Here is a 16504-nt window from a genome sequence, read left to right as displayed (position 1 = left end):
GCGAAACCGAGAGACGTCGCAGCGCAGGTGGCCGCCGACTCCGTAATAAAAAAGAATAAAAAGCACAGAAACGAGAATAAAAAGAAAAGAAATAAAATATCATAAATAAGAAATATAAATAAGACAGTGCACCAGAACTAATATCTCGGTGGACACCCGAAACGCGCCGTAAGGGAAGGAAAATGAAAAGAAAATTGCCTCTAAGGAAAGGAAACGACGCCTGTCTCTCTCATATCTCGGTGGATACCCGAACTGCGCCGACAGGTTAAATTGGTTTTTGAGGAAAGGAAATGGCGCAGTATCTGTCGCATATCTCGGCGGACACCTGAACCGCGCCGTAAAGGAAGGGATGAAGGTAGGAGTGAAAGAAGAAAGAGAGAAAGAGGTGCCGTAGTGGAGGTCTCCGGAATGAATTCCACCACCTGGGAATCTTTAACGTGCACTGACATCGCACAGCACACGGGCGCCTCTTGCGTTTCGCTTCCATCGAAACGCGGCCGCCGCGGTCGGGTTCGAACCCGGGTACTCGGGCCTTAAGGAAAATGAAATGAATTCAAAATTGCTTTTAAGGAAAGGAAATTCCTGTCTCTCATATCTTGGTGTACACCCGAAAAGAATGGACACCACAGTACATGCCTCTAAAGCACCCTTCAAAGACAGCACCGTATTCACTACACGCGCGTCTCCTCCCCCGCCTCCGTACAGGCAGTGTGTGGACGGCCGAACGCCTCCACCAAGAGTAACTGGACCTTTTCGCTTGTATACCCAGGCTTAACATTGCTTACACTATTTACAGCGTACGCAACGCAGTAAGCGATGCGTTCGGAAGCTTACTGCGTACGCCCAACTAAAAGTGTCTATTGCCTCATCGTTGTAAGCAGAAGTTGTCTACAGAAATGTCACGCTTTTCAATTTGTCGAAATGGTCGTGACGTCACAGTGCGCGCAACGCGCTTTTACCAAAGTTCCTGTTTCTCAATCCTCAACACACTCCCTTCTCGGGGCCTTGGACTGAAGATTCCACTCAAGGCGCAAGTCTTCAATATTTTCTTCGATAAATTCCTCCTCCTCGTCAGCACCATCGCCATCGCTTCCTTGACACGTGCTGTGTCACGCACTCACGTGCACGCGCACCCGAGCTTGCTCGAGCAAGCAAGGCCCAGTCGCCATTTTGAACATCGCTCGCCCTAGCGCGAACCACTCTCTGCAGGTCTCCAGATTCCGGCAGCCGCCAAGCCCGAAGTACGAGAGACAGCCACCCAGCATTTCCAAGGCGTCCAGACGCGGTCAAAATGTCCATCGTCATGGTTGGCCCGTTCCCTGGCCCGTTTACCAGGACGCACTATTCAGACTCCTCCAGCGAGAGTACGCCCCAGCCGGAGGACGCGGCGGCGGAGTACGCGGCGGCCGAGCAGAGTTCCCAATATATGCCTCCCGACGATGTCGCGTACAGACAAGTCCAGCCGGACCCCGTTGCGCCCGTGTCGGTAGGTGAACCAAATATTTGGCTCAGCAGCCGTGATGGAACAATGGTTATGGTTTATGGAGTTTAACGTCCCACAGCGTCTCGGGCTGTGAGGGACGCCGTAGTGAAGGACTCCGGAATTTTCAGCCACCTGGGGGTCTTAAACGTGCACTGACATCGCACAGCACACGGGCCTCTAGAATTTCGCCTCCACCGAAATTCAACTGCTGCGGCCGGGATCGAACCCGCATCTTACGGGTCAGCAGCCGAGCGCCATAACCACTGACCCACCGCGGCGGTTGGGCACAGTTATTAGCGCATTAGCGCCTTCGGCTGCTGAGATCGAAGACGCGACTTGAATGGCGGTCGCAGCGGCCGCGTTTCAATGGAGGCGAAACGAGAAACGCGTCCGTGTTTAGTAGAATGTCGGAGCATGTTGCAGAAGCCTAAGACGAAATTTCGGGACGTTAAACCTCAATAAGGCAAACCAAACAAGTTAGAAGAAATTATACTGGGGCCCTCCACTACTGTGCCTTCTCTCTTTAACTCCATTTATTCCTTCCGCCGCGGCGCGGTTCAGGTGTCCATCGAAAGTAAGACATGCTGCGCCTTTCCTCATGCGATAACGAATTTTATTTAGGGTGTCCGCCGGGATACGCGAGACAGTTACTGCTCAGTTTCTTTTCTCCAAAAACCAATTTTTCTATTCAGTAGTGGTCTTTTTGAATTTAAGCTCCAGACACGTAGAACTCCAGGTAGTCAAAATTTCCGGTGCCCTCCACTACGGCGTTCCTCGTAGCCCGAGTCGCTTTGGGCCGTTAAACCCCCATAATCTAATCTAAACTAAACTTTTTCTCGTTGTATACAGAAACGGCCTAGTTGTTCTGTATAAGAAACATTTACCTTGAAGATCTGGACTATACGACTTTAGTAAACCATCGCTTGCCGCTGTTCTGCTGACGCCTCTTGATACGCGCTGCTCCTCCAATTATAATAATCATAAAGCAGCGCATATGCAATACGTTACGTTTTAAATACGAATCTAAAGAACCTTATCTTACCTGTACTTTGCGTTTTAAATCAATGCTACGAATGTTTCTCTCACTGCGATGATTGACAAAAAAAACTCTCTTTAGGTCACACGACTATCGCATGGAATATGCAGTATTCTGGCGCCAGGTGCTAAGCCGAAGCGAAAAACGCACTTTAGGTCGCCCGACTATAGCATGGAGTATGCAGTATTCTGGCGTCAGGTGCTAAGCCGAAGCGAAAAACGCACTTTAGGTCGCCCGACTATCGCATGGAGTATGCAGTATTCTGGCGTCAGGTGCTAAGCCGAAGCGAAAAACGCACTTTAGGTCGCCCGACTATCGCATGGAGTATGCAGTATTCTGGCGTCAGGTGCTAAGCCGAAGCGAAAAACGCACTTTAGGTCGCCCGACTATCGCATGGAGTATGCAGTATTCTGGCGTCAGGTGCTAAGCCGAAGCGGTTTCCAGTTTGTGGGCAATCGTTTGTCGCAAAACTCCCAAATTTTCGAGACGAGTGATTTGCATAACCTAGGCACGTTCTAGTTAGTCCACAAGAAATTTAGGAATTTTAGCCCAGTTGTTTTTCTCTGAAGCACTGCTAACTGCAGGATTTTTCTGATACTCTGAGCATCGGTGACAATCTTTGCGCAGGCGCACTTAACACGCGGAGGATGTGGGGTCGGTGAGGGGTGCCCTTAAACCTTTGGGACCGAAAACGCGACTGATTATGCAAATTACTCGTTCGCATCGCCAAAAAACACCCGATCTGTGCCACTGTGACGTTTCCTGGCACCCACGTCAGTGTATACACTTTTATTGCGAAAGCAATACAAAGCAATACAAAGCAATACAAAGCAATGCGAAAGCAATACTACTTGCACTTTCACGCCTTTGCTGTGCCGCGGCGGTGACCACCATTGACCTTTATTTGACCTTGATTGCATTAGATTGGATTAGATTGGATTGGACTGGATTGGACTGGTGGACAGGACTGGATTGGATTAAATTAGATTACATTATATTAGATTACATTGGATTGGATTGGAATGGAATGGATTGGAGTGAATTGGATTGGATTGTATAACCATGGCGTAGGTATGGATATTGTTTTCACAATTACCGGGCTTAACCAAGCTAAGCCACAGCGAATTTTTTTGCACATGCAGCTGCCCATGTACCAACGGCTTCCCATGTATCAAGAGCTGCCCATGCACCGGGAGGGAGCCCCGGAAGAGGAGCCAGCCCCTCTACCCAAGCCACGGAGGGCTGCTCTGGCGCGGAGCATATGGTGAGAATCCGATCCGCCCTTGCATACAGTTACGGCGAGAAAGACCTCTTTACGAACGTGTTTAATGGCGCTGCCATATTTTCCAACGACCCCAGGGGCTGGTCGAGGGCTGTGGCGAGAGCGTGCGGAAGCCTCGTACTTCACAGAGCAGGCGGTCGAAACTGACTTCCACATATCAATTGTAGAATATGGCAGCGCCTTTCCTTCTCTTGTTCAAAAACCCAATGGACTTTTCCACCAAGTGCTCCCGGAGCATCGTGTCACACGGTGCACTGGACAGCTTTCTGTATACCCCTGGCACAAACCGGATAGAAGTAAGGCCACTCTCCGGACCTGTTCGCAACAGTCTAGCTCGTGGTTGTTTGAAACCTGGGTTAACCCGATGCATAATGGCCCTATTAAGCGCCCCATTCCTGCACATGTCAGCAACCTGCTGAAGTGCAGGAGGAGACCAAAATAAATAGCTAGAGGAAAACGACGTTAATCCTTGGCTTTAACGCCGAATCTCAAGCAGATAACCTGGAAAAAGGTCACTCCGAGCCAGATTCACTAAACGCTAGACAGACGCGTCAGCACTGCTTCATACAGTATGGTGTATGCCGGCAGCTGAAGTAGCCAACATAACAGCCACCTCCATACAGATTCCTGCCCTGTATTGCTGAAAAGAGCAAATTTCCAGCGGTAGATGGTCGGCCTCCCCTCATGGGGCACTGTTGTTCCCTTCATATTCCTGATGAAAACGGTTCAAGCGTTACGTGAAGAGTAACGTCCAGCAACACGGAAACATTGGCGAGTGGCAGCTGATTCATGTAATTCGTGAGGCGCGGAATTCTTTATAATCACTAGCTTAGTCTTCCCCATCACCGATAATAAGATCCATGCCTGCTCTTCGCACGATCCACGAATGAGTGGAATTTCATAACCCAGATGTGTCCCCGACACCAAAGCGTTGGGCACTCATTTCAGCATACGCAACTTCATCTAAGCTGCATGGACGAGGACCATGTACAGGACTCTTTCTTTCTACATGTGTCAGGGCTGTGCGAAAGGTACAGCGAAAAGGACAAGGACTATAGACGGGACAAACGCTACTGACGGTACCGCTACTAGCAGGGTCCTCTACAATACCAGTATCCTCGATCGAGTGTTTCTCTATCCGTCTAACGACGACGTATACGGCATGCAGGAAGGCCCCGCTCTGCCGCGTGGGTGCCGTCGCCGCAGTGATGGCCGTGGTCGCCCTGGTGGCTCTCACCGTGACAGCCTCCGGCGAGGAGCAGCCTGAGGTGGCGCCTGTAAAGCAGGCGAACGCCACCAAGACTGCCAACGTCACCCAGAGCAGAGGCACCACGGGTCCCCGCCGGCCCAGCAGCAGGAAAGCGCCACCTTCCGCCGTACGCACGCCACCCGACACCGAGGAAGACCTGACGGGCCACAGCGTCCACGTCGTCGCCGGACTGGCCGAGCAGACGCCGCGAGAGGACATCCGTAAGCGGGTCCTTCCGGTCTATAGCAGTACAAGGAGCTGCCGCTTATTTGGCACTTCGTATCATGCCAGATGGGGCCAGCAATTAAGGCTCCACAATCCTGGACGCTTAAATGCGCGGCACCAACCCCACCGTTGGCAAGCGCCCGTGACGTCGCTGAGTCGGTCTTATCAGAAGTAAGGGGTTGGATTAAGCATAGACGTTACATATGTACACGCCCTAGCGTTGCCAGATCACATGAATCGTGCGTCGACGCCTGTGTTAGCGGAACGTAGAAGTATCGACGAGATTTTTTTACTGATTAAGAGCATGTCAGAGAAGTAGCAGTGCGCCGCCTGGCAATAAGGCTTCGCCGGCTCCCATACCATTTACTCCAACCGATTAAGAGGAAGAAATGGGCTTGGGCAGGGCATGTGATGTGAAGGCAAGATAACCGATGATCCTTAAGGATAACGGAGTGGATTCCAAGAGAGAAGGCAAACGTAGCAGGGGGCGGCGGAAAGTTAGGTGAGCGGATGAGATTAAGAAGTTTGCGGGGATACGATGGCCGCAAGTGCCGAAGGACAGGGTTAATTGGAAAGAGACATGGGAGAGAGATTTGCCCTGCAGTGGGCTTAGTGAGGTTGATGATGATGTAACTGTCTGTCGCAGGAATCGACGACGACCGGAGGGCGCTTCCCGAGACTTCAACGACTCGGGAGTCGACGTGGCCCAGTACGTCAACTCGCACGGCCACCGGCGTTCCACGCAACACGGCACCTCGCGGCGAGAGCGAATCGACTACGCTCGCGCAGCGAACGACCGCGGCCGCCTCCACAACCGAGGCCAGCACGCACGTGACCGCCACCGCCCAGACGGTGACCACGACTGAGGTGGCCGCTACGACGGTGACCACAACTGTGGTCGCCACGGCGATGGCGCGGGTATCCTTATTTCCATTGTTTCTGTTTCCTCGCTTAAGGAGCTGATTTACACTGCAGTAAACAAAGGGGTGGAGACACCAAATTTTGAAGCTATAAAAAGCCTGCTATGGGATTCCTATGTATGCAAGGGCAGTCACTGCCAGGTGTTGGACGCAACAAACGTTTAAAAAATATTTTAATTCGGTTCCAAAGATTACCTAAATGCTCACTCTCACGACCTAGACCCATTCGCTAGCGCCATCAACCATGACGTCACAAGGGGTGTAGAAAAATAAAGTTTTAGTGACGTCATACCAAAATACAGTGACGTACGATGAGCGGGGCACAGCCGCGTGAGCGCAGTCGACGCACCAGCGAGCCGCGTTTGCTGCTAACCGCCACTCGCTCGGTTTGCGGCGCGCCGTTGCGAACAGCGTCGCAACGTCCGATTGCAGCTCGTTGCCTGCGTCCGGCCTGCTAGATGTCAACGGCGGGCCGCTCGCGGCAACAACGACGGGAAGCGGCAGCCAATGCGAGCGCGGAGAGCGGCAGCGTCATGATGACATAGGGCGCACTCCTTGGAGCCGGGCGGCCTGCGCCAGTCTTCGTGCTGAACGCCGGCATCTGAAGAACGCGATTGTATTGTTTGTTCACGTTCATAGCAAACCCTGGGATATATGAATATCAAAAATGCATCGTTTGTGACGATCGTTGGCAAATACCGAGTTCCTGGTAGAAGTGATGACTGCGATGCAAGCAAATTTCATCCCATAGCCGGTTTTGTGCTGCTGCTACCTGGTGCGGTTCGCCTGCCGTCTGCTAGCTCTGTTGCTGAAGACGTCGTGGAAATCGAGCATATCTTTTATTATGGGACGAGTTCACAGTAAAGGGGTGCCGAGCGGAGCACGTTTCTGAGCGCTGGCCAGTCCCGAAGCTCCCTCAGCTGCGGAGTCGATATCGAAAGCAGCTAGGCCTAGCGACGACTAGGGCAGTCTGGGACCAGCGCGCAGGTCGTCGGCCGGCGTTGCCGCAGGCAGTGTCGCTGCCGAAAGATCCACTTTTAGCACAGATGCATGCTGTCGTATCTCGAATCTAGAAAGCATCCTTTCTGGTGGCATGGCTGTTTTGTATTTTCTTGTGCGGACGTGAAGTACGCCGAGTCTGCCGGCCGGTAGGTCAGCCTGGATACCGTCTGCCGACGTCATAAAAGCGAGCTAAAGAGTGTTCTTGACGTAAATAATAAACCATGGGACAAGAAATGTGAAAAAAGTGTCATTTTTGAGGATCGCTGACCAATACTGAGCTGCTAGTAGAAGTAACAACTGTGATATGAGCAAATTTCTCACAACCGCGCCTAGCAGCTGCCGCTGGCGCGACGTCGGGGTCCGGCTCGCCTGGCGCCCGCTAGCTCCGCTGCCGAAGGCGTCGAGGAGATTGACCATACTATTATTTTATTGTGAGATGATTCTGTTAACACTACAGCTATTTGTGAAAAGTAGGCCTTTTATTATAGCGCAGGCGACTTCCGAAGCGCCTGCCGCTTGCTAAACAGGCTATAGGCCTAGCGACGACCACGGCAGCCAGGCAGCAGCAGAGCTCGTCGCCCGGAGCGCCCGCGAGCGGTGCCGTTGCCGAAAGCTCCCAACATAAGCAGACATGCTTGTCGCTGCTCGAGTATAGCTGGCAGTTCTGATAACAAGGCGATCTTGTCTTTTCTTGTGATATTTGTACACCATCCCAAGCAGCGCTCAGGTACTGCTGCACGGCAGCGAAGTGTGACACCGGTTGTGGGCGCAGCTTGGGTAGAGCGGCGCAGCGATGCTTACTGGCATTTTGCAAAGTGTTTCGCATCCTCACGCGAACCCGCGAAGGCGATATTAGCGTGCGAACAAAAAAAAAAGTCGATGTCCTCACTCGTTGCAATCAGATCTGTCAGAATCCGAGCTGCTGGGACTATATAGACGTGCAGTTGTTTGTTTTCATATGCGCTGGTCAGCACGTGTGTGGGAAAGCAGACGATGCAGCAGTAGGTGCGTCACAACTTTTGTGGGCCCACGTGACCAAGCGAAGCAGTTGATCTTCCCCCTCTGTGACGTCACTGTACAACTCGGCGTTCCGAAACCGAAACCGAAAATCGTTCACCTAAAAATGCTATAATAAATTATTCACTGTGAATATATGAATCTTTGAGTGTGTATCATGCTTCCTGGAGCCATAAGAAACGTTTGCAACTAAGAACGCGCGAACCACAAATTTGGTGTCTCCACCCCTTTAAGGCACTCTAGGGTTGGCGGTATATTCTGACCTCCGACCTGAGGACGTTATAGGCAACCCTCTAGAAAAATGCGACATAAACGGGCCCAAAACACGACAAAATTCAGTCGTCCTGTCGTCACGGCAAATTTTTCTGTCGTACTACGAAGATAATTGTTGTCACGAAAGAACCGGCTCTGTGGTTACGACAGTTTCGCCTCCATCGAAATTCTAGAGGCCCGTGTACTGTCCGATGTCGGTGCACGTCAAACAACCCCAGGTGGTCGGAATTGACGGAGCCCTTCACTACGGCGTCCCTCATAGCCGGAGTCGCTTTGGGACGTTAAACCCCCATAAACCAAACAAACCAGGGCACTGCGCAGTACTACAGAAAATCTTGTTACAACAAGAATTTAGGTTGGCAGGTCACAAAATACTACAGGAAAGCGTGTTGTGAGGACACACAATTGTTTGCTGTTTTTCTTTAAGGAAGGGACTGGGTTAAGCCTGGCAAAGCATTGCTGGTCCAGGCATCCTCTCTTTCTTTTCTGTTTTTTTACCTCTTTTTTGAGAGGACCAATAAAAGGGTAAAAGGGTAATAAGTTACTATATGAGCTAGGCGATGCGTCTCATGCTGAATTCGAGGATGAGCCTCCAGTCATGGGGAGGATGCGGTACCGGTACGACGGCCGCTTCGGCCCGCCATACGGCGAAACGTCGCGAAGTGCTCCTAGTTGTCGCACTAGCAGGGAATAATTCCAGCTATGTGCCTCAGCGCGCCCATAATACTGCAGGAGAAGCCTGTAGATGAGCCGAACCGGCGGCATAGGGGCCAGAAGCATTGCCGAAATTTGCGCATTTTTTTAAAATCCCCTCCCGCTCTGGCCACTTGCTCCGACATGCATTGCGGAAGTTAAGCCTGTGACGCCTTGATCTCAAAGCGCAACCAGTCTATGTAGCTTTCTAAAATCAGTTCGAACAGTGTGTTCTGATCCATCCGCACCGAGGCACCCACACCATGAAGTGCGCGAACCATGACGGCTAGGAGATGTGACGCGAGGCAAAACTAAGCGAAGCTAAAATGCTGCTCAGTATTTGATTTCCATTGCAACTTTGCAGCCGTCGCAAATACACTGGCCTTCATGAACTTTCGCACATTGCGTCTTTTCGCCTTTTGGGGCCGTTTGTTTTCCGTGGTCGGTAGAGCGTCTAGGCCCAATCTGCAGGTTCAAACCGCCGCGTTCGTTTTTGTTCCGTGTACACCATTAAACCTAGTGTGGCCTTTCTCTTATATATGTGGTGAATATAAGGCGATGAGACAAAACAAAAGGCGTTGCGTTAAATAGCGATTCTCTGTATTCAGCAACGCGAAACCACACGCTGTTTGCAGGGCACAATGAGGTTTCAGTGTGGCTTGCCTTTTAGTCACTTCGCAACCCTGATAAAGGAACACTAAACACGTCCTTATGAAGGCATGAATAAAACTGACACCTCTCAATAAAGCCACGCAATTAAGGCATTAACGAATATTCATTAGCGTACGCCACTGTTTCTTCGTCCGTTATAGTAAACTATGTACAATGCTACACTGTTCGGAACAAATTCATAGCAACGCCACAGTCGCAAAGCGCATTGAATCAGCACGTCGCTGACGGGTGGTCTAGATGGCGAACGTCAGGTGGTACAAATGGTACTTGATGGCACAGTTCTCGTACCAAAACATGCCTCGTTCGTAGCTGTCGCAGAGCAGGTATGACAATCGATATGATTTCGTGATGCTCCGCGCGCAAACCCGCAGACTGCCGAGGAGCTTGCGGCGAGCAGCGGACTGGCGTCGACGGACGACGGGCTCCTGCAAACCGACGGCGTCGGCTTAAGGTAAGCAGCTGTCCACTGCAGCTTTAGTCCAACAGCTCCCCGCCGACGGTCACTGCTTTCAGTTCGCATAAGAGGATTACTGCCTGTACGCGCTGTCTTCTTTGAATGGAGACCTTATGACGCGGAACGATAATAACGCGAGTATCGAAGCTGATCAAAGAAAATTCTACAGGTACCTCCCACTGTTCGTCATCGAAACCGATGGTGTGACGTAACACGTGGCGCCAGAAGACTGCGGTAACGAGCGGTGCGACAGTTCTAAGCCCCTATTTTGTAGACTCTTGTCAGTCTTTTTACCTCGCTGTCAGTGCTTAGGCATCAGCGTCAAAGAATCGCCAAAATCTGTACGAATTTGATTGCACAGTCTACTGCCTGTGCGCAAAACTGTTTGACGGAAAAGCTTATTAAACTCTGCGAATTTGCTTACATGTTGAACGTGTAATTTAATACAATTTAAATTGAACTGACCAATAAGCAATATTTAGTATTTCAGCAATTTTGTGGTTTTGTTCTGATGTTTAATAATTACACCAAAACCCATCTTCTATCAGCTTCCGCTGCGACCGTTAAAGGTGCAGGGAAGAGGAATGTGAACTCGCCTTTTTGCCGCGGGAACTCGATCTGCACGTTCCGAGCATTCTTAGAAACTTCGACTTATTGCCCTGTGTGGCCGATTTCACTAATTAAATCAAATTAACGTCCAGCTCCCGCCTTTATTTTTTGAATTCTCCCCTTACGGTGGGCGGAGTCGACCAACGCGTTGGAGTGCCTTTCAGCCAGCTCCGTGGAGGCTTTGCTTTCAGTTTATTTTGTTTTTAGGTTTCCGTGAATAAATAGTTTCATTCGCAGATAATAATATACTATAATATATAATATAAAAGACGACTTCAGATTCCTCTTCACTGCACCTTTAAGGTACAATTACTCCCCGCTAGTCATTTACCCGGGCGCTGTACGATGCAAGTGCACGTTGAACCAAAGGCATACATACTGTGGGTTCGGGTCGACAGAGGACCTCTCCCGCACCACTAATGTAAATTACCTCCACTATGGCAGCCTCTCTCTTCCCTATTTCATACCCTCCATCATGGTCGATGTGCACTCCACAGAGAACTGACGGTTGCCCCATTTTCCTGATAAGCAATCTATTTTTATCTCGCAGTCGCACGGCGTCCGATACGGCGGGGTCGCCATCAGTGACCTCAACCCCAGCGCCGCGTCCACCGTCGTGGAACACCGTCTCAAGCTCGTCCCCGCCGACCACGTCCACCACCGACGTGGTCGAGATCGTCGGCGGGGCCGAGGCCTCCACCGACGTCCAGGAGGTGTAAAGCGGGCCTCCAAGTCGCAGCGCCGGTGGCGACAGCGGCCACGTGCCAGCGTGTGCAGTGCCGCGGCCGTCGCCAGGACGGCACTCGTAGTATAGCCGCTTCGAGGCGCCAGCAGCACGCCGGAGGAAGAGGGCTGCGCTCGCGGGGAGCAGCAGCGCGGGCTCGTCCGATTTTTTTTATCTAGGTATTCTTGCAAATATAACGCGTATGATACGCAACACTCGCCTTCGTTCATTCGCCAGACGGTCAGCCCGACGCACGACCGGGCTGCCTTTCCGCCCGGGAGACAAGCTGTAATCTAACGTTCGACGAAAACTCGTCTCGTCGGGAAGAAGATTCATGAATTCAATCGAAGGAACGCCGACCAAAAGGTTGCTGTTTCATATGAAGACGAAGACGTTTCGGCTTCCGTAAACGGAAGCCTTGATCACTCCTTGATGAAGCCTTGATCACTTGACCGCGGTGCCCCATATTAAACAACCTTTTGGTCGGCGTTCCTTCTATTGAATTCATGAGGCAAGCTGTGTGCTACCGCAAATCCTGTGCTCGCGAGCAGGCACGGGGAGGATGGTGGTCTGGGGCAGTCCCTTTCCGGTGGGAGGACACAGTCTTGGATGCCAGGTAGAAGTATGACCAGATACGAGCGCTGGTTAATAGAAAAGGTAACACCATGACTGGTAAAATGCCGATGGGAACCTAAGTACAGCGACAGGACCAGCCAGTCGCTTGTTTCCAAAACGTTACAACGTGACCAAAACAGTTTATGCGAAAATTGTGGTACCAGGCAACTACGTCTTGAAACGGGGCTGCTACTTCACTGTACAGCAGAAAAAATTACGAGGAACTTTAGCTACCAAAGTGTTTAAAGGCGAAAGCCTGACCGCTGCATTCGGCTGCGCGTTTGTTGCGCATGTAGCAATGAATGCTGCCAAGTGTAAAGTGAGCGACTATACCCTTTCACATTCTGTCGGTGCATCAACTGTCAATCTTTAACCTTCATCTTTGCCTTTAGGAGTGGAACGCGACAGCGTGTTGTAGCGCTGCCAGGGAGTCCACGGAACGCCAACACCCGTTCGGCGCGATGTCTTGCCCTTTGAACGCAACGCTTTTTGAGGAAAGGAAATGGAGCAGTAATTCTGTTATCTCGCTAGACACCTGAACCACACCGTACAGGAACGGGGGAAGTGGGAGATAAAGAAGAAAGAGGTGCGAAAATGGTATTTGAGGAAAGGAAATTTATGGAAAGGAATTCTCACATATCTCGGTGGACACCCGTCAAAAGCGTGACACCTCTGCTGGCACAACCTCCTGTCGACGACGATGAGGCATTAAAGGCTTTCGCCTTAAAAATGCTTTGAACGAGCCCTCACCTTATACCGGACACAGGGTGCCAGAAAGCACACAAGCTGGGTCGGGATAATATAACGATTTCTTCCAGAATCCATTTTTTCCCGTCCTTCGAATTTCCCGCCCCTGCCCTTCGTGGCACCGCTTCAGCCAACGAGAAAGGGCGGTAAAAATTGGTAAGTTGTCTTTTTTTGAGGAAAGGAAATGGAGTAGTCTCCGTCCCGAATCTCGGTGGACAATTGAACCGGGCCGTAATGGAAGATGGTTTGGTTTGGTTTATGGGGTTTAACGTCCCAAAGCGACTAAGGCTATGAGAGACGCCGTAGTGAAGGGCTCCGGAAATTTCGACCACCTGGGGTTCTTTAGCGTGCACTGAAATAGCACAGCACACGGGCCTCTAGAATTTCTCCTCCATAGAAATTCGACCACCGCGGCCGGGATCGAACCCGCGTCTTTCGGGTCAGCAGCCCAGCACCATAACCACTGAGCCACCGCGGAGACAAAAGGAAGGAGGGAGTGATAGAAGAAAAAAAGATGCCCAGGCTTAGCTTGGTTAAGCCAAGAATGCGTTGCATATTGCGCGGTCTTTTTGCGCGAGGTATTGCTTGGCGGCACTCGATTTTCTCAGCAGCTTTTCCTCCGTGACGTCACGCGCCGGCGCAACGCCCCTAGCGGGAGGAGCGGGAGTCAGGTGGTGGCTGCGGCCGCGCGCGACCGCGCGAGTTGGTGCCCAGCTTTTCCTCCGGCTGTCGTGACGTCACGTCACGTGGTTTGGTGGCTGCCCGGCCGCGCCCAAGGGCTGAACTGAGTGATTGCAATATGCAACGCATAAAAGAGAGTTGTGCCGTAGTGGAGGGCACCGGAATAATTTCGACCACCTGGTAATCTTTAGCGTGCACTGACATCGCACAGTACACGGGCGCCTTTTAAGCATGAAATGCTTTTAGCTCCCGTAGTCGGCAGTGTGGTGACGTCACGCCGAGAACGAGAGCCATCATCCGGGCTCTGAAACGAGAACATCCGGGCACCGTACGAGACTTAACGAGATTTAACGAGACTCTCTAAGCCCTCCTACGCGACCGGCATGCAAGCGCCGGTTGGTCTCCAAACGAGTCACAAAAAATAACTGCTGCCAGTGCCTTCTCAATGTTTATCAAGATATCAGTCGGGCTGTGCGTTTGATAATGCATGGAATTATAATTTCCGATTTCTAATAACGCGTGCAAAAAGCACATACATGCCACAATATTTAAGCATGAAATGCTTTACTGTGCGGCTCGGGTGTCCACCGAGATGGCAGAGAATTACTGCGTAATTTCCTTTCCTCAATTGGATTGGATTGGAAAACGTTTATTGTCAGCATTGAGCCCTAGTGGGCATTATACTAGGTGGCTTCGAGCCCATGGCTCTTGGCGACCTTGTGAGCCCACTCAGTGGCCCGGACTTGCGTCAACGGGTCTGAGCTGGCCAGTATAGCCTCCCACCGCTCTAGAGAAGGGACTGGTAGTAGGTCCGCCGGTGGCGGCGCCTTTTTGCAGCTCCATAAAATGTGGTCATATCCGGCTATCTCGCCGCATTGTTTGCAAGTAGCGTTGTATTGTGTTGGATACATGTGTGCTAGTCTCGACGGGCTAAAGAAGGCTCGCGTCTGGAGCCGACGCCACGTTACCTCCTGGCTTTTGTCGAGCTTTTTGTCTGGTGGCGGATAGATCCTCCTTTCCAGTTTAAACTGATTGGTGTATTCGTGAAATGATATGAATGCATCTCTCGTCGCGGTGGCTCAGTGGCTATGGTGCTCGGCTGCTGACCCAAAAGACGCGGGTTCGATCCCGGCCGCGGCGGCTGGAATTTCTTTGGAGGAGAAATTCTAGAGGCCCGTGTACTGTGCGATGTCAGTGCACGTTAAAGAACCCCAGGTGGTCGAAATTTCCGGAGCCCTTCACTACGGCGTCTCTCATAGCCTTAGTCGCTTTGGGACGTTAAACCCCACGAAACCAAACCAAACCACGAAACCAAGCATCTCTCGTGAAATTTGGGGACTCAACCCGGCTCACTGCTCGGCTGACATAACCTCGAGCTATACTGTGAGCCAACTCGTTTCCCCTGTTCCCCGAGTGTGCCGGCACCCATATTAGTTCCACCTCTCTTTGGTCCCAGTCTTTATCTCTTAGGATTCGTTCTGCCTCCTGGGAGATCATACCCCGCGCAAAATTGTTGATAGCCACCTTGGAGTCGCTAATTATGGTGACTGCTTTGGTGCTGGCCATTGCCATGGCGATAGCCGCCTCCTCCGCTGTCCCTGAGTTTTTTGTTTTGACCGAACCGGCCGTTAATGTTTCACCTGAGTCGTTCACGGCCACGACCACAAAGGAGTCGCCTCCTTCGTATTCCGCCGCGTCTACATAGGTTGTGTATTCCGAGCCTTCGAGCTTCGCTTCAAGAGCCTTTGCTCTGGCTCTCCTCCTGCCTTCGTGAAAAGCAGGGTGCATGTTTTTTGGAAGTGGTTTAATAGTGAGTAATTTTCTAACTTTGGTCTGTAATTTTGCCTGCGCGTTTCTTTCCGGAATTCTATCATGTAATCCTAGGTTGCTCAGGATCTTTCTCCCCGGGGGTGAGGTCGCAAGCCTCCTTAATTGCGCAAATATATGTGCCTCGCATAGTTCCGTGGTGGTGTTGTAGATCCCCAGTTTAAGAAGTCTTTCCGTAGGAGTGCAGTGAGGCAGCCCCAATGCTGCTTTATATGCCTGCCTTATGATCCCATCTATTTTGTTCTGTTCCGCCAGCCCTAGCTTGAGGTAGGGAACGGCGTAAACTATTCTGCTTATCACGAAAGCCTGAACCATTCGGCAGAGATCTTTCTCTTTGACTCCCCGTCTTTTGTTAGCTATTCGCCTTATGAGCCTGGTTGTCATGTTAATTGTGGACTTAAGCCTGTTTATTGTCTCTGTGTTCTTTCTATTGTCCTGTATTATAAGTCCTAGGACCCTGATTTTGTCAACTCTGGCTACCGGAGTCTCATTTACCAGTACGTGAATGTCTCCTGCGTTGGTATCGCGTTTCCTAGCCCCCCGGATCACAAAAAGCGTCGCGTTCAAAGGACGAGGCATCACGCCGAACGGGTGGTGGCGTTCCGCGGACTGCCTGGCAGCGCTACAACACGCTGTCGCGTTCCACTCCTAAAGGCGAAGCTTAAGCGTCATTAATTAGCAGTTTATTAGTATTTAGTCATTAATCAGTCATTACACACTAATCAGCAATTTGTCATTACTTCGTGATGAATTATGTGTGACGTAATCCAGTGGTAACATCACCAGTGTCACATACGCAAAGTGGTGCTGAAAACGCTTTCGCCTCTACGCACTTCGGACAGTTTCGAACGCGCTGCATATACATTCTTGTCAGGCCTGCGTCTCGTCGTGTCCGCGTGCGCTTCGCATTACGCCCGTAAACATTTCATGCTTACTTTACTCTCGGTTACGGGAGAGGCAGAGTTTTTTTCGTTTCGCCTCCATCGAAACGCGGC

At 51.2% G+C, this 16504-nt stretch overlaps 2 protein-coding genes across 5 annotated transcripts in view; one reads left to right on the top strand and one right to left on the bottom strand.

Moving 5' to 3' along the window:
* AdamTS-A (ADAM metallopeptidase with thrombospondin type 1 motif A) overlaps window positions 1–16504 on the bottom strand; it is a 394663-nt gene that overhangs the window by 95829 nt on the left and 282330 nt on the right. The window lies entirely within an intron of this gene.
* LOC149335740 (uncharacterized) lies at window positions 237–11852 on the top strand. Its single transcript, XM_089552343.1, has 6 exons — window positions 237–1486; window positions 3662–3783; window positions 4970–5271; window positions 5922–6193; window positions 10224–10303; window positions 11466–11852. Exons 1-6 carry the CDS (start codon window positions 1292–1294, stop codon window positions 11632–11634), a joined length of 1140 nt encoding a protein of 379 aa, XP_089408469.1. The 5' UTR covers window positions 237–1291; the 3' UTR covers window positions 11635–11852.

This window comes from Amblyomma mixtum, chromosome 7 (genome assembly GCF_055824585.1).
Source record: "Amblyomma mixtum isolate Tamu chromosome 7, ASM5582458v1, whole genome shotgun sequence".
In the NCBI taxonomy this organism is placed as follows: Eukaryota; Metazoa; Arthropoda; class Arachnida; order Ixodida; family Ixodidae; genus Amblyomma; species Amblyomma mixtum.
Note: the sequence above shows the minus strand (reverse complement) of the source record. Positions and strands in the feature narration are given on the sequence as shown.